At 44.5% G+C, this 25,306-nt stretch overlaps 1 protein-coding gene across 14 annotated transcripts in view; it reads right to left on the reverse strand.

Annotated features, from left to right (window-relative positions):
* Positions 1-25,306, reverse strand: part of SENP6 (SUMO specific peptidase 6) — a 448,534-nt gene that overhangs the window by 88,634 nt on the left and 334,594 nt on the right. For all 14 annotated transcript variants that reach the window (XM_029595592.1, XM_029595591.1, XM_029595594.1 and 11 more), the window contains one exon: positions 1,841-2,274. In XM_029595592.1, coding sequence (XP_029451452.1) covers positions 1,841-2,274 — 434 coding nt within the window. The remainder of the gene's footprint in view (positions 1-1,840; positions 2,275-25,306) is intronic.

The following is a 25,306-nucleotide window of genomic DNA, read 5'->3' on the forward strand; positions in this document are numbered from 1 at the left end:
GGATAGATTTTTATAAAAATATATACAGCAGATATTGGTTTTAGTGGTTGCATATACATACATATACATGTTTTATAACTGATTTAAAAATTATAAGGGTCTTTTATATGTGCAAAACAAAATGTATACCACATACCTCAGTGTACGAGTTGCTAAGTTTGGTCTTTTTTGACATCTCTACTAAGATTCCGTCTTGGTTAGTTTGCCATTATTTACATCTATTTCGTATAAACTATTGCTGACGTTTTGGTTTATACAGTCCACGCTTCACTATTTGTCACTATCCCCAAATCCCAAGATAAAAATCTGTTTGGATTACTAATTTAAAGTATGTGTCTCCTCTAAACATAGTAACACAGAATTGAAAAAAGAAAGACCAAATGGTCCATCCAATCTGCCCAGCAAGTTTCTTGTGGTAGTAAACTGCCACTCTGTGCAGGTTACCCCCAAGCCTTATATATTAACAAAGCATCATTTTTACTGGGTGATGAGCCATCTTGAAAATTCAGACAATGTTGCTTGACGAGCTTTGCTTTTGAGCTTGGCCGCAGAAGCAATCCTGTGCTTTTTCCCTTATGGCTGTGTATCAGAAAGCCAGACTAATAGTCGGGGCCCAAGTTGGTTGTCCTCTGAATCCAATTTCCCTTTTCCCCCCACGCCAAAGCGGAAAGCGATGTCAAAGCAGAGACCAGTTGCATCAAAAGCATCAAGGCTCATTGTTAAGGGGTTACTCCCATGCATCTTTTTCTACATTTCAGTTCTTTAGCCTTTAGGGATCCATAATGTTTACACCATGCCTCTAAAGGCTGAAGGACGGAAATGTAAAAAAGGGACAGAAATTAAGAAAACTGCCCCCTTTTACTTAAAAGGGAAGAAACTGGTGGGGGGGGGGGGCATTTGTGGAATAGGGAAAAGCAAAATGGAGGGGAACTCTAGATGCTCAAGTACATAGCATAATATAGTATATACAGAGGGTTTTTTTTTTTAATTAAACTTGGGTGAACCCTTGTTTATCTCACTATGCTGCTGTATTTACATTTTGCCAGTATAAATTTGGAAAAGATCTGTATTGCAAAAATATCAACAGCAGCTGGTAGGAGAGGTGGCATGCAAGAAAAGTTAAAAAAATTATTATTGCTGCTGGTTTTTAATTTGGGTCCCAATTTTTCTATTACTCAGTCCTTCATTTCCTTTCTTTTTAAAGAAACAAGAGAACCCAGTTTGAGGAGACAGCCATATTTTTTCCAAAAGCAATTCAGATTTTCTAAATTGCTCTCTCTCTGGGCCCACTTCATTAATGCTTTTTCTGCTTCTAGGGGAAAAAGCATTTAGTAAATCAGGTCTTATATGTTTACAAGCAAGTACAGAAGCTCACAAATCACACTATGATCAGACTGTTGATCATGCAAAGAAATAAAAACACAGCTGGCCCTCGACAATAATGCATGTTTCCTAGGATACATGTTAAGTGCTTATCTCTGTTATTACCACCAGTATTCCAACTTGACAGCTGGTGGATGACATGGCATTTCTGTAGATAAATTCTCTCAGTGGCTTTTATAGTAAAGAAAATATATTAAAGCTGTGTATAGATATTTCTTTCTATTTTTGTGATCACCTTTCTCATTATTATTCATTTTACCTTAAAAAGGAAGGATTTTCACCAAGATTACATAACAGGCATTACATTTCAACCGAAATGTCTGGTGCCATCTACAACTCAAAACTGAAAAACTAAGAAAAATCTTCTAGTGAAACACCTAGTTCTCCAGATAGGAATTTTTTTCTTTTAAAAGTTCCTTTTGTTCTAAAAATGTAGAAGTAGATCTAGGATACATACCATTGGGCTTTATAAGTGTTTTACTTTTGCTCTGTATGCCATTTTCATCTTTAGTCCTATGATCGGCTTTCAGAGTTACAGATTCTACCTTCCCAGCTTCTTTTGCTGCCCACCTCTCTCTCTCCATTCTGTTAAAAGCACGCTTTCCAGTACACGGGCTTCTTCTGGTCTCCAGTGTCTCACTGTCCTTAATGGCACTGCTTGTCTCAGGTATGCAGATGAGTTGTCGTCTGCACTGCGTTCTTTTCAAACTGGATTTGGGAGGAGAGCTTTGTACACAAATGTCAGACTCATTCTGTGACAGAGAACTTCCACGTTTCTCTGCCTCTAAATTCTCAGCTGGAGTTGCTGCATTTCCTTGATAGTGAGGATTTGGTTCATATAGTGTCCTTTCCAGGCCAGGAAAACAAATCACTGCCAAAAACCAATGGGCACTGCAAAGTTAAGAAACACGAGTTAAAAGTTGTTCAGAAACATAAAAAAATCTCAGTATAAATCAATAAAATCTATTTTTAGCTAGTTCCCTGCTCTGAACATGTTATATTCTGCATTGAAAGCCAATTTCATGTATAACCAAAATACACAAGACAACAGGAATTTCTGATTGTGATGGTTGGCAATCAAGGTTCACAACTGGAAACTGACTGGGTAATACACTAGCTCTATATAAATAAAGCTAGAAGTTACCACCCAATGTTTTCACCTCAATGTACTTCCCACAACTTGTACTTAATCTTTAACCTTCTGACTGCCAAGCTGTTTCTCACCCTTATGGACAAAGGAAATTTGTGTGTGTTTGAGGGGTAGAGGGAGGGAGCTTTGTAACACTAATTTCAAACCACAAAAACATACTCATGTTTACTTTGGAAAATCACATTTCCTTTTCTTTGCAGTGCAATCAGGGGTTTTCATTGGTACAAAGCTCTTGTGACTGCCATGTATGATGTACCATAAGAACATAAGAAATTGCCATACTGGGTCAGACCAATGGTCCATCAAGCACAGCATCCTGTTTCCAACAGAGGCCAAACCAGGCCACAAGAATCTGGCAAATACCCAAACACCAAGAAGATCCCATGCTACTGATGCCAGTAGTAGCAGAGGCCATTCCCTAAGTCAATTTGATTAATAGCAGTTAATGGACTTCTCCTCCAAGAACTTATCCAAACCTTTTTAAAACTCAGCTATACTAACTGCACTAACCACATCCTCTGGCAACAAATTCTAGAGCTTAATTGTGCTTCTGTTTTTAGATGTTTATAGATTGTAAATTGGAGAAATTACTTACCTGATAATTTCACTTTCCTTAGTGTAGACAGATGAACTCAGGACCAAAGGTATAGTGTATCCTGTTAGCAGTTGGAGATGGATCAGATTTCAATCTGACTTCAGCCCCTAGTACATATATCTCTGCAGGAAGTGCAGCTCTTCAGTATTCTCCTTGAAAAGCATTGTGAATATATGTGTGACTGACTGATTAACTTAAAAATGAGGTTAACTTGAATAACTTCATAACTTGGTTAAACGTTCAAACTTGATTAACTTGAACTGTTGATTGACTATAGTGGGAGACCGCCAGTGTACTCAACTGGAAAGCGTCGGCACCCGGCAGGGTGGATGCCCTAGGTAAATGAAAACATGGCTTACCCTTGAATTATTTGAAAGGCCATGCGTAACGGCAGCCAAGGGTGGGACGCTGAGTCCATCTGTCTACACTAAGGAAAACAAAATTATCAGGTAAGTAATTTCTCCATTTCCTAGCGTGTAGATGGACTCAGGACCAATGGGATGTATAAAAGCTACTCCCGAACTGGGTAGGAAGCTGCCCGTGACTCACTTAATATTGCCCTTGCAAATGCCGTGTCCTCCCGAGCCTGAACGTCCAGACGGTAGAATCTGGAGAAAGTATGGATGGAGGACCATGTAGCCGCCCTGCAGATCTCGGCAGGTGACAGCATTCTAGTTTCTGCCCAGGATACTGCCTGGGCTCTGGTAGAATGGGCCTTGACCTGTAGAGATGGTGGCTAGGCAGCTTCTATGTAGGCCGCCTTGATGACTTCCTTGATCCAGCGGGCGATGGTTGCTCGCGAGGCTGCTTCCCCTTGTCTCTTTCCGCTGTGAAGGACGGAAAAGGTGGTCCGTTCTTCGTACAGGTTCCGACATTTCCAGGTATCTGGATAGGAATCTGCCGATGTTGAGGTGACGTAGACTACGGGCTTCTTCCGAATTCTTCAAGCCGTCCGTCGTTGGTAGCGAGATGGTCTGGTTGAGGTGGAAGTGTGAGACCAATTTGGGGAGGAAGGAGGGAACCGTGCGTAGTTGGATGGACCCCGGGGTGAGCCTGAGGAACAGCTCCCGGCAGGACAGTGCTTGTAGATCCGAGATGCGGCGGGCTGAACACACTGTCTTTAAAGGTTAACAGGCAGAGGGGACAGGCCTCGGAGGGGTCTGAAGGTGGTTCCCGCTAGGAAGTCCAAAACGAGATTGAGATTCCACAGAGGTACTGGTCACTTTAGTGGTGGACGAATGTGTTTGACTCCTTTTAGGAAGCGTGACACATCCGGGTGAGAAGCTATGCTGTTGCCCTCGCTCTTGGAGCCGTAGCATGACAATGCGGCCACTTGTACTTTGATGGAGTTGAGGGACAGACCCTTCTGTAGTCCATTCTGTAAGAATTCCAGGATCACAGAAACTTTAAATGAGCGTGGCTTGATGTTGTGGTCTTCGCACCAGGCTTCAAATACTCTGTAGATCCTTATGTACGTTAACGATGTGGAGAACTTGCATGCTCGGAGGAGAGTGTCGATTACCGCCCCCGAGTATCCGCTCTCAGGCGGCCCTCTCAATGGCCAGACCGTAAGAGAATTGAGCTGGGTCCTCGTGGAGGATCGGACCTTGTTGTAGCAGGTCCCGAGGGTTCCCTGCCAGCAGTCTTCTCATGTCTGCCTACCAGGGTCTTCTTGGCCAATCTGGAGCCACCAGAAGAACTAGTCCCTTGTGTAGTTGTATCTTGTGAATGATCGCGCCCAATAGGGGCCATGGCAGGAAGGCGTATAGTAGAGTCCCCGGTGGCCAGGTCTGTACCAGGGCATCGATCCCATGGGACTGCGGTTCCCGCCTGCGGCTGAAGTATCTGGATACTTGCGCCTTGGATCTGTTTACCAGAAGGTCCATGTCCGGTGTCCCCCACCAATTCACTATCAATTGGAAGGCAGCAGACGACAGCCTCCATTCTCCTGGGTCTAGACTTTCCCTGCTGAGGAAGCCTGCTGTGATGTTGTGGATGGCGGAGATCTCCTGGAGGTTTGCTTCCGCCCACGCCATCAGGGGGTCTATTTCTAGGGACCCCTGTTGGCTCCTGGTTCCCCCCTGACGGTTGATGTAGGCCACTGTCGTGGCGTTGTCCGACATTACTCTGACTACTTTGTTTCGGAGTCTGTGAGCAAACCGCAGACAGGCCAGTCTGACTGCCCGCACTTCTAGGCGGTTGATGTTCCATCCCGCCTCTTCTGCGTTCCACTGCCCTTGGGCGGTTAACTCCTCGCAGTGTGCTCCCCATCCTCGTAGACTGGCATCTGTGGTGAGTAGGGTCCAGGTTGGGGAGGATAGTCTTGATCCCTGGCTTATGTGGCTGGCCTGCAGCCACCACCGTAGTTGGGTCCGAATTCTGCCCGGGAGTGATAGACGTATGGTGTAGTTCTGGGACCGCGGGCTCCACCGTGATAGGAGGGAGTGCTGTAGGGGACTCATGTGGGCTCGTGCCCATGGCACAACTTTCAGGGTGGATGCCATCAGCCCGAGGACTTGCAGGTAATCCCATGCTGTGGGACGAGGATCGTTCAAGCAAGGTTTGCAGCCGGTTCCACAATTTTGATCTCCTTGTGAGGGTCAGGCTGACCTTGTCCTCTTTGGTGTTGAATCGGACTCCTAGGTATTCCAGCGACTGAGAAGGCTGTAGGGAGCTTTTGTTTGTGTTGACCACTCATCCTAGGCTCTCCAGTAGAGTTATGACTCTGCTGGTTGCTTGGTGGCTTTCCTCCGGTGACTTTGCCCTGATCAGCCAGTCGTCCAGGTAAGGGTGAACGAGGATTTCTTCCTTCCTCAGTGTTGCTGTCACCACTATTACCTTGGTGAATGTCCGGGGTGCTGTGGCTAACCCGAAGGGTAGTGCCCGGAACTGGTAGTGACGGTTCAGGACTTTGAAGCTTAGGTAACGCTGGTGTTCCTGATAAATTGGGATGTGTAGGTAGGCCTCAGAAAGATCCAGGGATGTGAGAAACTCTCCCGGTTGTATCGCCCTTATTACGGATCGTAGGGTTTCCATGCGGAAGCGGGGAATCCTCAGGTGGCGGTCGACCGATTTGAGGTCCAGGATGGGCCTGAATGTTCCCTCTTTCTTGGGGACAATAAAATAAATGGAATAATGGCCAATATTTATTTCTTGTGGAGGCACTGAGGTTATGGCCTCGAGGGCCAATAGCCTGGACATTGTAGCTTCCACTGCCACCCTTGTCCGGAGGGCTTCATAGAAAATCCAGGTAGTACCCCTCCCGAATGATGGCTAGGACACATTTGTCCGAAGTTATCTCGACCCATCTGCGGTAGAATAGGGCTAGTCTGCCCCCTATGGCTTCTTCCCTTGGATGGGTTGGCTGAATCTCATCGTGGAGTGCGGCTGGGGCCAGTACCCGAGCTGGTTCCCCTTTTGTTGTGCTTGGTCCGAAAGGACTGGTTCCTGCCCGTAGGGCGGGGGACTTGATAGTTGCTCCTGTAAGGATTGAAGCGCTGTGAACTTCTGCCCCTGGAGGACCTGGGGAAGGGTCGCTGGTTTCTCTTCGTCTTATCTTCCGGTAGGCGCAGCAATGGGGACACGCCCCACTTGTCAGCCAGTTTCTCTAGTTCGCTGCTGAACAGGAGGGATCCTTTGAAGGGCATCCTCGTGAGGCGCGTTTTGGAAGATGCGTCGGCCGACCAGCTTCTGAGCCAGTTGCCTCCTGGCTGCCACCGCAGAGGACACTCCTCTGGCCGCGGTACGCACTAGGTCGGAGACAGTGTCCGCAAGGAATGATACTGCAGGTTCCATGTCTTCTCCCGCGGTGTTGTTCCTGGTTTGTGATAAGCAGGCACGTGTCACCACGGTGCAGCAGGCCGCAATTTGTAGCGACATAGCGGCAATGTCAAATGACTGAGGATGGACTCCAGACGCCGGTCATGTGCATCCTTGAGCGCAGCTCCTCCCTCCACTGGGATGGTAGTGCGCTTGGAGACCACGCAGACCATGGCATCAACTCTTGGGCATGCAAGAAGATCTTTGGTTGCTGGATCCAGAGGGTACAGAGCTGCTAAAGATCGTCCCCCCTTGAATGTGGACTCCGGAGCATTCCATTCCAGGTCAATCAGCTGCTGTGCTGCTTGTAACAGAGGGAAATGGCGAGAAGTCTGTCGAAGACCCTCCAGCAGGGGGTTCAGTTTAGGGTCCCCCGAAGTACCTGGGCCTGGGATAGCGAGCTCCGTCAGGCACTGGTTGACCAGGTCTGGGAGCTCGTCCTTTGTGAAGAAGCGCCTCATGGTTTGGTGAGGCTCTGTCCACGGGAGGAGCTCCCCTTCTTCTAAGGGTTTGGCTACCTCCTCAGAGATGTCAGAGTCCCCATAGGTAGGGCTTCTGGGTAGTGGAAGCCTGTGCCTAAGTCTTGAAGGGCCTGGGGCATGAGGGTCCTCCTGTGGAGCATGTGGCAGGTCAGCCTGAGGTTCAGTTTGCATTTGAACAAAGGCGTGAATCCCCTTGAAGAACTCCACCCATGAGATCGATGCTGGGTCAAAGCTGAGGGGCGCTGGTTCCTTGGGGGTCCCCGTCTGTGGGAGGTCCCCCTGGCTAGGTCCGGGGTACCCCCTGAGAAGCTAGAACTCGGCCCTGGGTGGGACTGGCCCTGGACTGGGTCTCCCAGGGCCTCTTCGCACTGCGTGCACAGGGCGTCGGCCCCCTCACTTTGTGTGGCTCTGATGTGGCACGCTGGGCAGAGGCCTTGAGCCTTTATCCCTATTTCTGGAGGTGCCATGGCTGTCGGCGCGTAAACTCTTTTGTGCTCCGGTGCGCTTAAGATGAGTGTGTAGTTGTGTGCGTAGCTGTGCGTTCAGTCGTAGATATGCGCCCGGCTCTGTGTGCGCAACTTACGTGCAAGGTTTTATGTGCGTGTACGTTTATGCGCACACGTGCTTTGTGCGCCTATCTCGAATTGTGCGCTGGCGAACGGCGCAGCGAATAGGGCCAAGATGGAGACAGGGAGCATGTGGGCAATATGGCGACCCCTTCGGAGGGTCTCCACGTGGGTAGACCCTCGGAAATAGCCGGGGCTTGGCCCTGCTAGGGCAGACAACCCGGTGGCATTGGTCCCAGCCAGTGACCTGTGCTCCTCCTCGATCCTCGGAGACTGGATTCAAGCAGAAGATTTCTACCTTACCTTGTCTTCGGTGCTTCCCGGTTTCGTCCCGGGCGGTCTTCGGCTGTGGGGGGAGAGGGCAAATATCTTCACCGCCGTGCTCAAGGGTGCACTCGCTGCCTCTCAGCCGCGCCCGAGTGATCGGGGGCTAGGTCCTCGCCATGATTCGGCCGCCGGACCGAGGCTTACCTCAGAGGGACCACGGAAATCACCTCGGGTATCTCAACTGGGGGAGGGACCCGAGGGTATCACCGCAGGAGAGCGGAGCTTGTCTTCAGGTAGGTTTCTTCTTTAAATTTGTATTTTCTTCTTTGAATTTGGTTCTAATGCTGTGAGAGCATGCAGATAGTCCCTAACTGCTATGGAGATGGAAAATACTGAAGAGCTGCACTTCCTGCAGGGGTATATGTACTAGGGGCTGACATCAGATTGAAATCTGATCCGTCTCCAACTGCTAACAGGCGTACACTATACCCATTGGTCTTGAGTCCATCTGCCACACGCTAGGAAAACAGGTATTTATATTCCATCTAATTAGGGATTCTTTGAGAGTATTAAATATCTGTTAATAGTGTTTTCATGGCATGGTATTAATGCCAGCTATTATATCCCATTAATTTAAATGCACGGCTTGAAATGTTGTAACAGCCCCACACAGCCTAGCAATCCACCCATCCTAAATACACATTCTCCATAGTATGGACCCCCACAGCCTCAGCACACACATCCCCACTAATCACAGCACACATGACCTCACACCATACCCAGCCCCACCCCCAAACAGCCTCAGTGCTCATATCCCCCACAGCCCACTCTCCCAACACCACTCAAGTCACCCCACCCCACTAGCACTCTTCAAGAGCTGAGGAGTATAGATGTCCACCTTCTGATATGGCCTCCAGAGGCCAAAGAGTGGAGTTCCTCCCCCTCAAAAAATCCTCCAGGGGCTGAAGAGTGGAACTGCTAGTGTGTCCTATTCCTTTGCTAACCACTTACGGCTGCTTAGCAGGGCCAATGGAAGGAGAAAGCAAGCAGAAATACCTTGGGCCACTCCTCCCTTGCGGCCTAACTTGTGCTTCCTTCCTCCTGGCTGTTTGCTTAGCAACAATAAGTGGTATCAGTGGAGGAATGGATACACTCTTCAGCTTCATCAGTGTTTTTCAATTTAAATGGATAGAACCAATTTCAAATTGTGTGTGTGTGTGTGTGTGGGGGGGGGGGGGGGGAGGGGGAGAGAGATGGCATGGTGAGAGGAAAGTTATTGAATTCTGTTGGTTGAAACAGAAAATCAGAAGCCCTACCAACAATTCCTTCTAAATCATAAAATTTAGTGGAACCGATATGTTTTTCAGAAATAATCCTTCATTTCAAGAAAGATTACAGATAAGGTAAAATTGCTAATCTCCAACTGGTGCTTTCCACAGATGGCTGAATAAAACAGCCACACATCATCATCCAACATTAATGAGATGGAAAGTTCTCAGAGCTCAGAAAGACAGAGGTCATCTTTCTGAGCATGTAAGGACCTTCCTACACAGCCACAGCAGATCTTTTCAGTCTTTCTAGCAAGCTGACCTCCAGTTTTAAAGGAGAAGGGTGAGATTGTGCAGCTCATTTGTCCTGCTGTCTACAAAGAATACCTATTTCATGAGGGCAGCTCAGCTTTCTCTATGGACAAGCAGGACAAGAATCAGCTACACAAGTGGGAACTCTCAAGCTGAAGGTTGTATAGAAATCTTTGTTGTATGAGAGGAAAGTTGCCTGCACTTGTGTCATCGGTATGCAAATGAGCAGCTCTGCTCTCCACTCCCTGAGAAGTTCACTACCAGTGTGTTATTGTGATTGATGAATGAGCTCCTTTGCTCACTCACTGTTTCTTGAAACATGCCCTGCCCCTATGCTACTATGACTGCAGCAGGAGAGAGGAGAGTAGTTCTAGGAGCAGCAGTTGAGGATAGATGCAGTGCCAGCAGGCCCTTCCTGTTGGCTGATAGAGGAGAGACAGACCCATGGCAGCACTGGAGAGACTAGAGTGCCAGCGGGTCCTCTTCACCTGCCAGCAAAGAACAGACTCCCGCGATGGTGTTGGAGAGACTGGAGTGCCGGCAAGCCCACCACCCCCACTGGTGGAGAACGGAGACACACCTGTAGTAGTACTGGTGTGATGGCAGGGCCACCACCCCCTACCGGCAGACAGAGAGGGATCCACAACCACATACGAGCCTGGAGTGCCAACGAGGAACCCAAATCTCTTGCCGGTGGAAGGGACAGAGATCTATGGGTGCCAAAGAGAGAACTGCCAGGTATGGGGAGGGAAAAGGAGGAAGCTGACAAACTGTAAGGAAGTTGAGAGAGAAGGTAGGAAGGAAAAGAGGGTGAGATAGCCCACATTGCCCTGTCCTTGAAAGGGTTTAAATATTAGTTTTAAATATTTTTTTTGAGAAGCATGTAACCCATATTATAGACAGAGGTTAAAAGATAAAGCTGAGGGAAATCGTTAAATAGACTTTTTAAGACAGCTTGGCCAAAACTTCTATCTTAACATGAGGTATTTTCTAGGCAGTAATGAGAAATAAAGGTATGGATGGAAGACCAAGTGGAAGTTCTGCATGTGTGTTCTATGAAAGCAGTGCAAAGATGTGTTAAGGAAGCTATCATAACTCTGACTTGATGGGACTTCATTTTATTCTGACGATACTGCCCGATTGATTAGAGCAATAAATATATTATAGAGATCCAAGCTGAATAAGTTCTCTTTTTAACTGAGTCCTAATTTTGTGGACTGTAGGCGACAAAGAGTTGCAAAGGCTTCCTATAAGATTTTTCTTCTAGAATAAAGCTCTTCTGCAATCCAAAGTATGAAGATCCTGTTTACCACTGTTAGCATATGTTGGAAATAATTTTGGCAAAACAATGGGTTGGTTTAAATGAAATTGAGACCTCTTTTGGTAGAAGTTTACAATAAGTTTTTAAAACAACTCTGATGTGGAATACTTGACTATAGGAGAGTACAATAGCAAGGCTTAAAGTTCACATACTCTCCTGGCAGGTGCAACTGCAATAAAAAAATACAACTTTCCAAGAAAGAAACTTCAGGTCTGCTATCATTAAAGGCTTGAATGGTTGATCCAGGAGCTGAGTGAGAAGTATATTTATTTATTTATTTTATTTATTTAACACTTTTCTATACCGACCTTCATGGTAGAGACCATATCAGATCGGTTTACATCGAATTGGGGAACTGAACCATGAACAGTAACCAAAAACAATAGGTTGAACACGAAGAACAAAGTTACATTTAACAGGGAAATTAAACTTGGAAGCATAGACTGCTGGAAGGAAGGAAAGGCTTGAGACAGAAGAAAGATTATTAGTATAAACAAAAGCTGAATCCCAGAGTACAGTAGGATCCTGATTTAGACCTTTCATGAATCTGGCCACCCTCAATTGATAAGATATAGGAAGACCTTTGAAATTTTCATGGTATGCTGCTATAGTACTGAGACAGTTTGTTTTCAACCCTCATTTAAACAGGCTTAATAGATATGGAAGCAATAAAAGAACGAGATACGTAAGGGTTCTTGATGCAGAGTAGAGCACCAGATAAAAACCTTTTCCATCTGAAGTTCCAAGATCTTCTCACTGAACATTTTCTAGATGCTAAGAGAATTTTGACCACTTTAGAAGATAACAGTAGAGAAGATATTAGCTTGCTTTCAACATCCATGCAATGTGAGCCAACAAATGAAGATTGGAATCTAGAACAGTCCCTTCACTCTATATGTTCAGGGATGGGAATATGCATAAACTTATTGGATATCGAACAGCTAGGTGCTGTAGCCAGGGAAAGCAAACTTAGCAAGCTCAAAATGGAGCTATCAAAATTATCTGACCATTTTCCATTCTTAAATTCTCAAATGCTTTGGTTATAAGTAGAAATAAGGAAAATGCATACAGCAGTGCTGGACTCCATGGAATTGAGCAGGCACCTGCTGCCAGACTTTCCTCTACAGTATGTTTGTTGTTTAATAGGGCTGCAAATAGATCTATGATCAGGGTGCCCCAGAATCGGAACACTTCCTGCGTTACTTGACTGCCAAATACCATTTGTGTGACAATAACTGGCGACAGTTTTTATGCTCTCTGATATTTTCTTCCTGGAAGATAAGACAGCTTGAAGAAGAACTTTTGGGGAAACTGCCCATTTCCAAATTTGGTAAGCTTCCTGACAAAGGTTTAAGGAGCCTGCCTCACCATCTTTATTAATACAGAACATGCCACTTGGTTGGTGTGTTTGAAATTAAAATTACTTTGTTTTGTAACCAGGGACTGAATATTTTGTTCCAATTGTTTATCAAAGAAGCATACAACATGGTTACAAAACCAATAAACAAACTTAACTAATATAAAAAGAAAAGAAGCGACGATACACAGAAAAATACCACGATACAAATTATAAACAATACAGTACAAGACAGGACAGTTGTCCTAAAATTAAGAAACAAGGGTGTTAAACCATAATACTATCATGCAATCAGGAGGCGATGTCCTTTCGTGGATTACAAACTGGTTAAAAGACAGGAAACAGAGAGTAGGAATAAATGGTTAATTTTCTCAGTGGAAAAGGGTAAACAGTGGAGTGCTTCAGGGATCTGTACTTGGACTGGTGCTTTTCAATATATATATAAAAGATCTGGAAAGGAATACGACGAGTGAGGTTATCAAATTTGCAGATGATACAAAATTATTCAGAGTAGTTAAATCACAAGCGGATTGTGATACATTACAGGAGGACCTTGCAAGACTGGAAGATTGGGCATCCAAATGGCAGATGAAATTTAATGTGGACAAGTGCAAGGTGTTGCGTATAGGGAAAAATAACCTTTGCTGTAGTTACGCGATGTTAGGTTCCATATTAGGAGCTAACACCCAAGAAAAAGATCTAGGCATCATAGTGAATAATACTTTAAAATCGCTGGCTCACTGTGCTGCAGCAGTCAAAAAAGCAAGCAGAATGTTAGAAATTATTAGGAAGGGAATGGTTAATAAAACGGAAAATGTCATAATGCCTCTGTATCGCTCTATGGTAAGACCGCACCTTGAATACTGTGTACAGTTCTTGTCGCTGAATCTAAAAAAAGATATAGTTGCGACGGAGAAGGTACAGAGAAGGGCAACCAAAATGATAAAGGGGATGGAACAGCTCCCCTATGAGGAAAGGCTGAAGAGGTTAGGAGCTGTTCCATCCCCTTTATCATTTTGGTTGCCCTTCTCCAAGCTGAACAGCTGAGGGGGGATATGATAGAGGTCTTTAAGATATGAGAGGTCTTGAATGAGTAGATGTGAATCGGTTATTTATACTTTCAAATAATAGAAGGACTAGGGGGGCATTCCATGAAGTTAGCAAGTAGCACATATAAGACTAATCGGAGAAAATTCTGTTTCACTAAACGAACAATTAAGCTCTGGAATTTGTTGCCAGAGGATGTGGTTAGTGCAGTTAGTGCAGCTGGGTTCAAAAAAGGTTTGGATAAGTTCTTGGAGGAGAAGTCCATTAATGGCTATTAATCAAGTTTACTTAGGGAATAGCCACTGCTATTAATTGCATCAGTAGCATGTGACCTTCTTAGTGTTTGGGTAATTGCCAGGTTCTTGTGGCCTTGTTTGGCCTCTGTTGGAAACAGGACGCTAGGCTTGATGGACCCTTGGTCCGACCCAGCATGGCAATTTCTTATGTTCTTATGTGCAATGAGCAGCCACATTTAAAGATTCAAAATAATTAATTTATTTATTTATTTATTTATTTATTGTTTTTGTTATACCGAGTTTCATGATAGGCATCACATCAACCCGGTTTACAAATAACAAGGAGTGTAAAGCATAACGTAACGTAAAAAACAATATTTTCAATAAGAACCTTGAACTTTAAATACAGTGAATCAGAAAAAGGGAGAGGGAAAGTTACAAAAAACAAGGAAAATAAACTTGGGATGGAAGGGGAGAAATTGAACAGCACAATATTTACATTTCAGCCTATTGATACATTAGAATAGCAAGTGAAAAAATAAGACTATGAAACGGTACATAGGTAATCAAATGAATAAATATGACAGTTGTGAATGGTAATAGTATGATAAATATTCAGCAGGAATTAGTGAGAGAGGGTTTGAGGATGGTTGATTCGTGTTTACATTCCATTATTGCATACGAGTTAGTGCTAGTGAGAGGAGGTTTTATTCAAGGGTTGGAAATGCTTTTTTGAAAAGCCAAGTTTTTAGTCTTTTCCTAAATGTTAAAGAGCATGGCTCTTGTCTCAAATCAGGTGGGATCGAGTTCCAGAGAGCTGGACCTGCTGATGAGAAGGCTCTGAGACTCAAGGATTTATGTTGGTAGGTTTTGGCCTTTGGAATTTGGAGTGACTCTTTGTAGTGTTCCCTGATAGGCCTGGCGGAGGGTGAATTTTTTAAGTGGTATTTGTAGGTCAAGTTGCGTGTGTTGGTTGATAGTTTTGTATATGATGTTAATGGTTTTGTACATGATTCTATAGTGGATCGGAAGCCAATGGAGGTTTTTGAGAATAGGTGAAATGTGGTCAATTTTCCTGGAATTTGTAAGGACTCTGGCTGCAGAGTTCTGAACCATTTGTAAAGGTTTGGTGTAAGAAGCTGGGAGGCCTAATAGTAATGAGTTGCAATAATCTAGTTTGGAAAAGATTATTGCTTGCAAGATTGTTCTGAAGTCCTGAGTGTGAAACAGCGGTTTTATTCTTTTCAGGATATGTAATTTGTAGAAGCAATCTTTGGTGGTTTGGTTAATGAATGTTTTGAGGTTGAGACGATTGTCTAGGATGGCTCCTAAGTCTCTTAGTGGGTTGTTTGAAGGAGTGTGGGTGGTTTAGGAAGTGTGTTATTGTTTTCCGGTGATATGAGCAGGAATTCTGTTTTCGAAGCATTGAGTACAAGGTTTAGACTGTTGAGGAGAAGTTTAATTTCTAATAGGCAACTGTCCCAGTATTCCATTGTTTTTGAGATTTCTAATAGGCAACTGTCCCAGTATTCCATTGTTTTTGAGATTGATTCTTTTATAGGGATTACGATCTGTACGTCGTCTGCAAAAAGGAAATGTTTCAGGCTTAATTTTGTTAGTAGTTGGCAGAGTGGTAGCAGGTAGACATTGAAAAGGGTGGGTGAAAGTGATGATCCTTGCGGCACTCCTCTATTAGAAGGGTGGTATTGGGATTCTTTATTATGAATTTTGACTCTGTATCCTCTGTTTTCTAGAAATGTTTTGAACCAGTTTAGTGTGGCACCTGTTAAACCAATGTTTGCCAGCTGTTTTAGAAGAAGGGCGTGGTTGACGGTGTCAAAGGCCGCCGAGAAGTCAAGGAGGATTAGAAAATATGCTTGGCCTTTATCAATACCAGAGAGTAGGTAGTCCATGAGTGAAATTAGTAGCGTTTCGGTGCTTGCGGCTTTGCGAAAACCATATTGGTTTGGGGACAGAATACTGTGGTCCTCTAGGTAGTTGGATAGTTGGGTGTTTACCAGTTTTTCCATGATTTTAGCTATAAATGGTAGGTTGGAAATAGGGCGGAAGTTGTTGGGATCACATGCATTTAGATTTGGGTTTTTTAGCAGTGGCTTGATTGAGGCAGTTTTTAGGTCATCTGGGTAGATGCCATGTGATAAGGAGCAGTTTATAATATCTGCTAGGGTTTTTGCTATTGTGTCCGGGATAAGAAGAAGCATTTTGGTAGGGATTTGATCAAATGGGTGTGATGACGGTTTCATTCTTTTTAATACATTTTGTATCTCTGTGATTGTGATGGGTTCAAAGGCATTAAGCTGGATGTCTTTATTTTGGGGAAGATATGTGTTATCTGGAGACGTAGTGTTTGGAATCAGCTGATTAAGGAGATCCGATATTTTTTTGTTAAAATGAAGAGCCAATTCGTCTGCTTTAGTCTGGGCTTGTTCGGGTGGTATATCTGGAGTGATAGGTTTAGTGAGGCTGGAAACGAAGGCGAATAGAGCTTTTGAGTCAAAGCTGAGATGATGAACCTTTCGGGCATAGTAGTCTCTTTTGATTTTCAACGTGGTACTTTTGTAAAGATGGAGTGATCGTTTGTAATCAGAGAGTGAGGCTGGTGAAGGGGCTTTGCGCCATTTTCTTTCTTTTTGCCGAAGTAATTGTTTGAGTTTTCGTAGTTCATCATTATACCAGGGTTGACGTTTGGATGTATTAGCAGACCTTGTTTTGGTTGTCAGTGGGCAGAGAGTGTTTGCTATAGATTTTGTTATTTTGGACCAGGATTGGAGGGCAGCGTTAGGGGTAGATACTTCAATGAGTGGTAGATCCGAGGTTAGAGCTTTACTTAGATGTTCCGAGTTGCAAGGTTTTCTGTATAGGAAAGAGGGTCTTGAGTTGAGTTTGGAGTCTGATCGAGGTAAGGAAAAACTGGTGGAGATTAGAGAATGATCTGACCATGGGACTTTTTGCAATTTGGTTGTTTTGTAAGAGAAATACCAGTGTTTGTAAAGAGTAGATCGAGCGTGTGGCCTGCTTTGTGGGTGGGTTTATTGATTTGTTGTCTGAATCCCATCGCTGACAGTGCGGTGAGGAGGGCTTCACAGTTTGTAGAGAGGGGAACTTTGTCAACATGTAAATTGAAGTCACCCAGGATTATAGCAGGGGAGTCAAGATTGAGATGCAGAGTTATGGTTTCGATGATAGGAGAGGAGTCTGACTCTAGTAAGCCTGGCGGGGCGTAGACTAGCAGGATTTGGAGTTGTTCTGATTTGAACAATCCTAGTTCTAGTTTAGTTACTGTACTGATGGGGTGGTGTGAGAACCTTAAGGATTTTTTTGCAGCTAGGAAGATACCCCCTCCTCTTTTTTTTTGTCTTGGGATGGAGAAGAAATCGTAAGTCTGCGTTGGTAATTGGTTAATGAGTGTGATGTCCGTGGATTTGAGCCATGTTTCTGTTATGGCGCAAACGTCTGGGGTTGTGTCCTGCAGTATGTCGTTGAGTATAAGAGTTTTGTTGGTGAGAGATTGGGCGTTGAATAGGATTATGGTGAATAGGGTGAGGCCTAGTAACTGTGTAGTGGGGGAAATCATGATTGGGATGAGTGATTTGTAGGTGCGTGGTCTGTAGTACATTATTGTTCAGGTTGGATCGGTGCTGGATGAGTGCTACCGGAGCTTGGATGTGCTGCTAGAGACTGGATGTGTGCTTCTGTAGCCTGGATGAGTGCTGCTAGAGATTGGATGCGTGCCGCAGGAGACTGGATGCGTGCCGCAGGAGACTGGATGCGTGCTGCTGGATGAGTGCCTCTGGAGACTGGATGAGTGCTGCAGGAGACTGGATGAGTGCTGCAGAAGACTGGATGAGTGCTGCAGGAGACTGGATGAGTGCTGCTGGATGAGTGCCTCTGGAGACTGGATGAGTGCCTCTGGAGACTGGATGAGTGCCTCTGGAGACTGGATGAGTGCTGCAGGAGACTGGATGAGTGCCTCTGGAGACTGGATGAGTGCTGCAGGAGACTGGATGAGTGCCTCTGGAGACTGGATGAGTGCTGCAGGAGACTGGATGAGTGCTGCAGGAGACTGGATGAGTGCTGCAGGAGACTGGATGAGTGCTGCTGGATGAGTGCCTCTGGGGACTGGATGAGTGCTGCAGGAGACTGGATGAGTGCTGCTGGATGAGTGCCTCTGGAGACTGGATGAGTGCTGCTGGATGAGTGCCTCTGGGGACTGGATGAGTGCTGCAGGAGATTGGATGAGTGCCGCTGGAGACTGGATGGGTGGATGTGTGATCGCTGGATGGATGGATAAGGGTGGGTAATGGCTCTTGCTCTGGGACGCTCCAAGGAGCGCACTAAGGGGCAAGCCCCTTAGGTTGCGCTCCTTCGGGTGCGCGACGCCTGGTGCGCGACGCCCCAGGGAGTGTCTGCAATTTAAGGGCCTGAAAACAGTGCTGGGCTAGACGGCTGGGTTGGGGGTGGGAGCAGTATTACTCACCACGTGGTCCTGCTGCTTCTCTTTATTTTGCAGGTTTCTGAGCCCTCTTGTCTCTTTTTTTCTCTTAATTTCCCGGTTCACTGTTCACTGCTGGCTCACAGAAGGGAGGGGTGAGCGGGCTCTTGCCCCGACTGAGCTGTGCCGACCGCACGAGCCCCTGCAGTGGAGGAGGACAGAGACTGAGAAAGGATCCTGGCAGAAAGAGGGACGCCCAGGGAAGCGTCTGTAATTTAAACGCCTGAAAACAGTGCTGGGCTGGGGGTGGGAGCAGTATCACTCACCACGTGGTCCTGCTGCTTCTCTTTATTTTGCAGGTTTCTGAGCCCTCTTGTCTCTTTTTTTCTCTTAATTTCCCGGTTCACTGTTCACTGCTGGCTCACAGAAGGGAGGGGTGAGCGGGCTCTTGCCCCGACTGAGCTGTGCCGACCGCACGAGCCCCTGCAGTGGAGGAGGACAGAGACTGAGAAAGGATCCTGGCAGAAAGAGGGACGCCCAGGGAAGCGTCTGTAATTTAAACGCCTGAAAACAGTGCTGGGCTGGGGGTGGGAGCAGTATCACTCACCACGTGGTCCTGCTGCTTCTCTTTATTTTGCAGGTTTCTGAGCCCTCTTGTCTCTTTTTCTCTTAATTTCCCGGTTCACTGTTCACTGCTGGCTCACAGAAGGGAGGGGTGAGCGGGCTCTTGCCCCGACTGAGCTGTGCCGACCGCACGAGCCCCTGCAGTGGAGGAGGACAGAGACTGAGAAAGGATCCTGGCAGAAAGAGGGACGCCCAGGGAAGCGTCTGTAATTTAAACGCCTGAAAACAGTGCTGGGCTGGGGGTGGGAGCAGTATCACTCACCACGTGGTCCTGCTGCTTCTCTTTATTTTGCAGGTTTCTGAGCCCTCTTGTCTCTTTTTTTCTCTTAATTTCATCAAGTGGCTTCCACACCCAAGACCAGGAGGCAAGGTGATGGTATTTAATTGCAACTGCCTTCTCATGCTTACAATATAAACAAAATTGATTTGAGTTCCACCGAAAATGTTCATTAAGCAATTCACGGTGCCCCTAAAAGAACAAAATAAGAGATAGAGTGGCAGCTATGAAAAAGTCCAATAATTTGTGGTGGGGGCCAGGCAGTGGAAAAGGCAGCACTGCTCCCTGTAGGACTATTATACAAAATGTAATAGACATATGCAAAGATAATATCCGTGATATAGTATCCCATACATGCCACCAAAAAGAAAGGACAATAGGACAATAAAACAACATATAGGATAACGTCACTTTTGGAAGGGAACAAGACCAACAATGATGTGAAGACACCAGGCCGGCTCGAAAAAGTTTCCATAGAGTCCACACTGCTCTATGTGAAATAAAGGAAGTTTGAGTTAAGATGGAAGACAGTGAAATGCTTAATGATGAACCCCAAAAAATATTTCCATTTTACCTCTTCTGGTAAACATTCACATTCTAACTCCAAAGAGAATGGAGTTCAGTCAGTATACAATAAGAGAAGTTCTTGAGAGATTTATAAATACGAGAAGCCAGATTACCAGAAGTTTCATAGTCCTTATAGAAAGCAAAAAGTGTCAGAAATTCATACAATCGATAGGAGAAGAGATCAGTGGAAGCCAGGCAGGCTCAAAGTTGAAGCCAGGCATAGAACTGAGAGTGTGGGAGAGCATATTTCTGACAGAACTGAACAAAAGAAAATAGGGCCCCATTCTGCAAAAACTGAGAAAGCAACCAGAAGCCCCGAATCTGACATGTTTTCCAATTACCGGTAAGTAAAAAACCACCGACCTGAAAATGAGAGTTTAGCCATATGGTAGGAAACTTGGAGATACCCCAAAGCAAATCACAGGAGGGATCTGAATGTTCAAACTCTACAACCACAGCCTCGAAGGTGAAGAGATAAATTAAGTCCCGCTCCATTTGCAGCCAGTGGGGTATCTGCAAAAGTGACAAACTATCTGATAACCAATAGTACCCTTGCTGTAAAAGAAAAGCTTGATAGCTATAAAAATCAGGAAAGTTAACCCCTCCGCAGCTTTTATCCGCTTTTAATTTGGACAGATCAATGTGACATCACTGCTGAGGGCCGCGGTGCTTTTCCCACCGCTGGTCCTTTAAATACCGAAGAGAGGCGCGTGCTTGCGCTGAATCAGGAAGAGGACAGGCATGTCTGCGGCATTCCTGCTGGTTGGGAGGCCCGAGGAGCAGCGGCTCCCTGCCGTGAAGACGGAGGAAGAGGCAGGCATCGGCAAGGACAGCTTCCCTGCTGTGCGAGGACCCCGGCAGAGGTTCCATCCGCGAGAGGTCGGCATCTGTCTGCCGCGCTTGAGGCAGCAGGTAAGTGGGGGGACTGCCTGCGGCTCGCGGGCAGTACCACAACAATAAATCAACCTTCTCACACAAAGAATTACCTCCATAATCTGCCTTTAACTGAAATATACTATGATTTGTACACTTTCGGATTATGCTGAAGTTCAAAATGTTTTATGGATATTACTTTGTGTCAGATAGTTGAGTCATTATTCTCTACATCATTGTGTCTTATTTCAGAAAACAGAACTTGCGGTAGGATGTTTTATTAAGTCAAATCAGTTTTTCCATAGATTTATTTATGTATTTGAGAAGTTTTATACACCGTTATTCGGTGAAACCATCATAACGGTTTACATAGTGAACAAATATATTCAAGGAAATTTTGAGATATTATTATAACATTGTGAACATTAAAGTAAAAACATAGAATAACAATTCTAGTAAGTAAAGTAAGGTTGGAAGAGGAGGGAAATGAGTTAGATAGGAAATGTAGTTCTTAGTTCATTTGAGAGTAGGTATGAGCAGATTATTGGGGGTCCGTGAAAAATTTGCGAAACAGTAAAGTTTTTAGGTCTTTTTTGAAGGTTTTAATGTTGTGTTGCGTTCTCAGGTCTTCAGGTAGAGTGTTCCAAAGATTGGGGGAGGCGATGGAGAAGGCTCTCTCTCTTGTTGATGTTAGATAAAGCAGAGTGTGCGTCCTTACCAATTTTAAGGAAAGCTAGGGCTCAACTATCCATTTTATTAAAACCCAGTCCGCTCCAATTAAGGAGCGGACTGGGATGGAACTTCCCTACCCCCCTACCCATACTCCCTCTGCTCTTCCCCACCCCCTAAACCCTACCTTTTTTCTTTTTTTCCCTTTGTTTGGCAACTTAGTTCAGCTGCCGAGCTGAAGTAAGTTGCGCGCACAGGCAGTCTTTAGGACAGCCATCAATAGTGCTGTCCCGGCCGCCCTGCCCCTTACAGGAAGCCGGGCACTTGTGTGCATACCGGCCTTCACGCGCGTGGCCAGGCCTCTTGGAAAATTCACCAGGCGTGTGCAAGGCCCAGCCACACGCACAAAGGCCAAATTTTATGCACGCGGGGCAGTTTAAAATCCGCCCTTTAGTGAGCAATTTAAGATTTTTTATACCAGTTGTGTGCAAAAGTTTAAACACCCCTGGTCAAATTGTATTTCAATGACTCTGCATGTGAACAAAAGCTTACACAATCTCTACATGGTAAGTAAAAAAAATAAAAAAAGTCACAAATCACTCAACAGAGACCGTGTTTAGGGGATTTGTGACTATTTTTTATTTACTAAGAAGATTTTGCTGATAATAATCTATCAATTTAATTTTAATTGTGGACAGTACTTGAATCTACATTGATGTATCCTTGATTCTTTTCACTTTTTTTTTTTTTTTTTTTTTTTTTACAAAGTTATACATTTTTGCAATTTTAAATGCAAAATTACTATTTGTTGATTTTAACAGATTGAATATTAAAAAACAGGTAATATGGCAAGTACAAAAGTTTAGACATCCTTCCAGCTGATTCATTACTACTATTTTAAAAAGTTGTTAGACTCATTAGGCTTTCAATTAGTCAGGAGACAACAATTCCAATACTCTGACTCTTTTAAACTCTCAGGTTACAACTGTTGTTCCTTCTACTTTGAACAATCATGGGCTCCTTTAAGCAGCAGCAGCCTGAGCATTTGAAATGAAGATAATTCATTCTTACAAAGAAGGGGAAAGCTGTAAAAATCTCTAAATGCATCATCTAGCATCTTCATCTATTAGGAACATGGTTAAGAAAAGGAAAATTAGTTTCTTACCTGATAATTTTCATTCCTGTAGTACCACAGATCAATCCAGACTCCTAGGTTTTGCCTCCCTTCCAGCAGATGGAGCCAGAGAAGTTTTAAAATAAGCTCTGCTTGGAGCTGAGAGAGAAGGAGAGTGTGGGGCCTCAGTTCCTACACGTAAGTGGCAAGGAGCCTCCCTGGAACAGCTTGCACCTTGAGTAACATCTTGAGGCAGACCAACCATCTGGGAACGCAAGAGGAGGGCCGGATGATGTCAGAGGAGAGCGTCTGCCCATAAAGCTGAAGGGCAGACGGCGCACCGCCGCCGTCGGCGCGCTGCTTAAGCCGCACGCTCCGTAAGGGGCGTGCGGCTTGGTCCGGCTTAGGCCGGCGAAGGCTGGGAAGGCCAACTCCCTTTTTGTCGAGGTTTGACCCCTCAACTGGATCTCTCTCATACTTATTTAAGCTATATCTACAGAACAGTGAGTAAAGGATTTAATTTTGTTCAGATTACAACTTTAATTGTATTCGTTATGCCGCATACTAAGCAGAAGGGCAAGGTCTAACAGGAAGCCTTGACCCCTGTCGGGCCGAGCCCAATACAAACAATCTTAACTACCTTTTACCCACCAGCAGACTGTTCAACCCCGGAGGGTCCCGTTGCTTTGATTGAAGGGGAGCAAGCTTCATCAATGCTGGGAGAAGTCAGTCTAAGTCCCGGGGCTCCAACTATACCTGCACCACCCAAGAGCAGCTCATTCAACGCTATTTCTGACTCTAATGTGAGATGTATATCGTTGTCACATTTGAGTATGAGCAAGGAGGATCGCGCTGTATTGGAGTTGCAAGAAGGGGAGGGGGGTCAGGATACTCCCCCCCCCCCCCCTCAGAGGGTGATGTCGTCTGGCGAAGGCATGAGCTTAGCCGATGGGAGATCTTTTTTTTCCACCAGGAGTGGTACCTACTCCGTCTAATGGTTCAAACTCAATACAAGAACAAATAAAATTTGAATCTTCTCCCCCAATGCTTGAAGTTTTGTCGGGTAATCCAAGTAATGTAACAAATGAAATGTTATGGCAAGCTTTAATTATGTTGCAAAGCAATATAGTGAAACTAAATCTTAACATAAAAGAAATGCAAAATGTGATATTGAGTTTAAAATCCTATGATAACTAAATATGCTACAGATCTAGTGAAAGTACAAGATGATATAGGCTCTATTAAGAATGTTCAAGCTGCAATAATTCAGGGTGAGTTTTCTCTTTCAAAAAAAGTGGAGTCTTTGGAAAATATTGTGAGATATCCAAATTTAAGAATTGTTAATTTTCCAAAGTGCAAGATGATCTCCCCTAGGGAACAATTAAATTATTTTCTGGAAATATTACGATGGCAACCCGAGAATCTTCCTGAAATAGTGAATACCTATTTTATAAACGATAGGAAACAAAATGAAAGAACAGATCAAATTATACAAGATATATCGTTAAATGTTACTGAACTAATTGAATCTTCCTTTAGTTCTCAGGTAGAGACGAGAGGTACCCTCATTGTTAAGTTTGCCCTATCTGTTGACAGAGACAAAGTTTTAAAAGCATTTATGATTAAACGGGCCTCCCTATACCTGGGACAAAAAAATCTGGATTTATCCAGATGTGTCTAAAGAAACACAAGATAGAAGGAAAAAGTTTATAGCTTTAGCTAAAATGGCAAGAATGTTTGGGATACAAATACTGATCAGGTTTCCTTGTAAATGTGTAATGCGAGTTGAGGGAGTTAGATATGTGCATTATGATCCAGACAAGTTAGGGAAGTTCTTGGAAGAGAGGAAGAATCAAGGAGGAGAGGGTGGTACTTAACCTTATAATTGGAAATCAAATGATGTCTGCGTTTCTGTAGTATTACTGTGTTTTTGTTTCTTTTATGAAGTAATAACTTGCTCAAGTAAGCTCCCATTAGTTTGGTAACAGGAAAACAGGTGAATATAATTGGTTGATGATGATTAATTATATTGATTAAATCTTGTAATGGTTCTTTTATAAACCTGTATCCTTAAAAATAATTCAATGGAAATTGGATAATATAAATTTTGAATTTGATTTGATTGTAATTGGAAAATTATAAATAAAAAAACAAAACAAAACAAGCTCTGCCTTATATCCTAAGGTGCCACCTACAGTCCGGCAGTATTACTCAGTATCAAAGCAGAATGGTTCAAAACCACCCTAACTATGTACAATAACACTTTAACAAAAAAAAACAAACAAAAAAAAAACTGGCTCACTAAACCCGCACGGGAACAGAATCTGTAGAACCCACTTGAACATTGTCAATCAAATCTCTGCAGACCCCCAAAAGCTAATAGAACAATAAATGAGCAGACTCTCCTTTACCTCTGTGTATACAATGAGCGGGACTCTGGACTGATCCGTGGTACTACAGGAACGAAAATTATCAGGTAAGAAACTAATTTTCCTTTCCCTGTATGTACCCGGATCAGTCCAGACTCTTGGGATGTACCAGAGCTTTCTTACCTGGGATGGGATCCGGAGAGGCCTGCTCGAAGCACTCCTTCTCCAAATCCTCCTGCACCCAAGTACCTGAACATCCAGTCTATAGTGCCTCGCAAAGGTATGTAAAGACTTCCAAGTAGCTGCTCTGCAAATCTCTTGAGGTGAGGCCATTTGGCATTCCGCCCAAGATGCTTCTTGCGAACGAGTGGGCACGAAGACCAACTGGAATTGGTCTAGAACGCAGCAAATATGCCGAGCCTAAAGCTTCTTTCAACCAGCGAGATATGGTTGTCTTAGAAGCCATATTTCCTCTTTTTGGACCATTCAACAATACAAAAAGATGGTCCGTTATAAGAAAAGCATTTGTAACTTCCAGATAACGCAACAAAACCCTG

The sequence above is a fragment of the Rhinatrema bivittatum genome, chromosome 3 (assembly GCF_901001135.1).
Source record: "Rhinatrema bivittatum chromosome 3, aRhiBiv1.1, whole genome shotgun sequence".
NCBI classification, from domain to species: Eukaryota; Metazoa; Chordata; class Amphibia; order Gymnophiona; family Rhinatrematidae; genus Rhinatrema; species Rhinatrema bivittatum.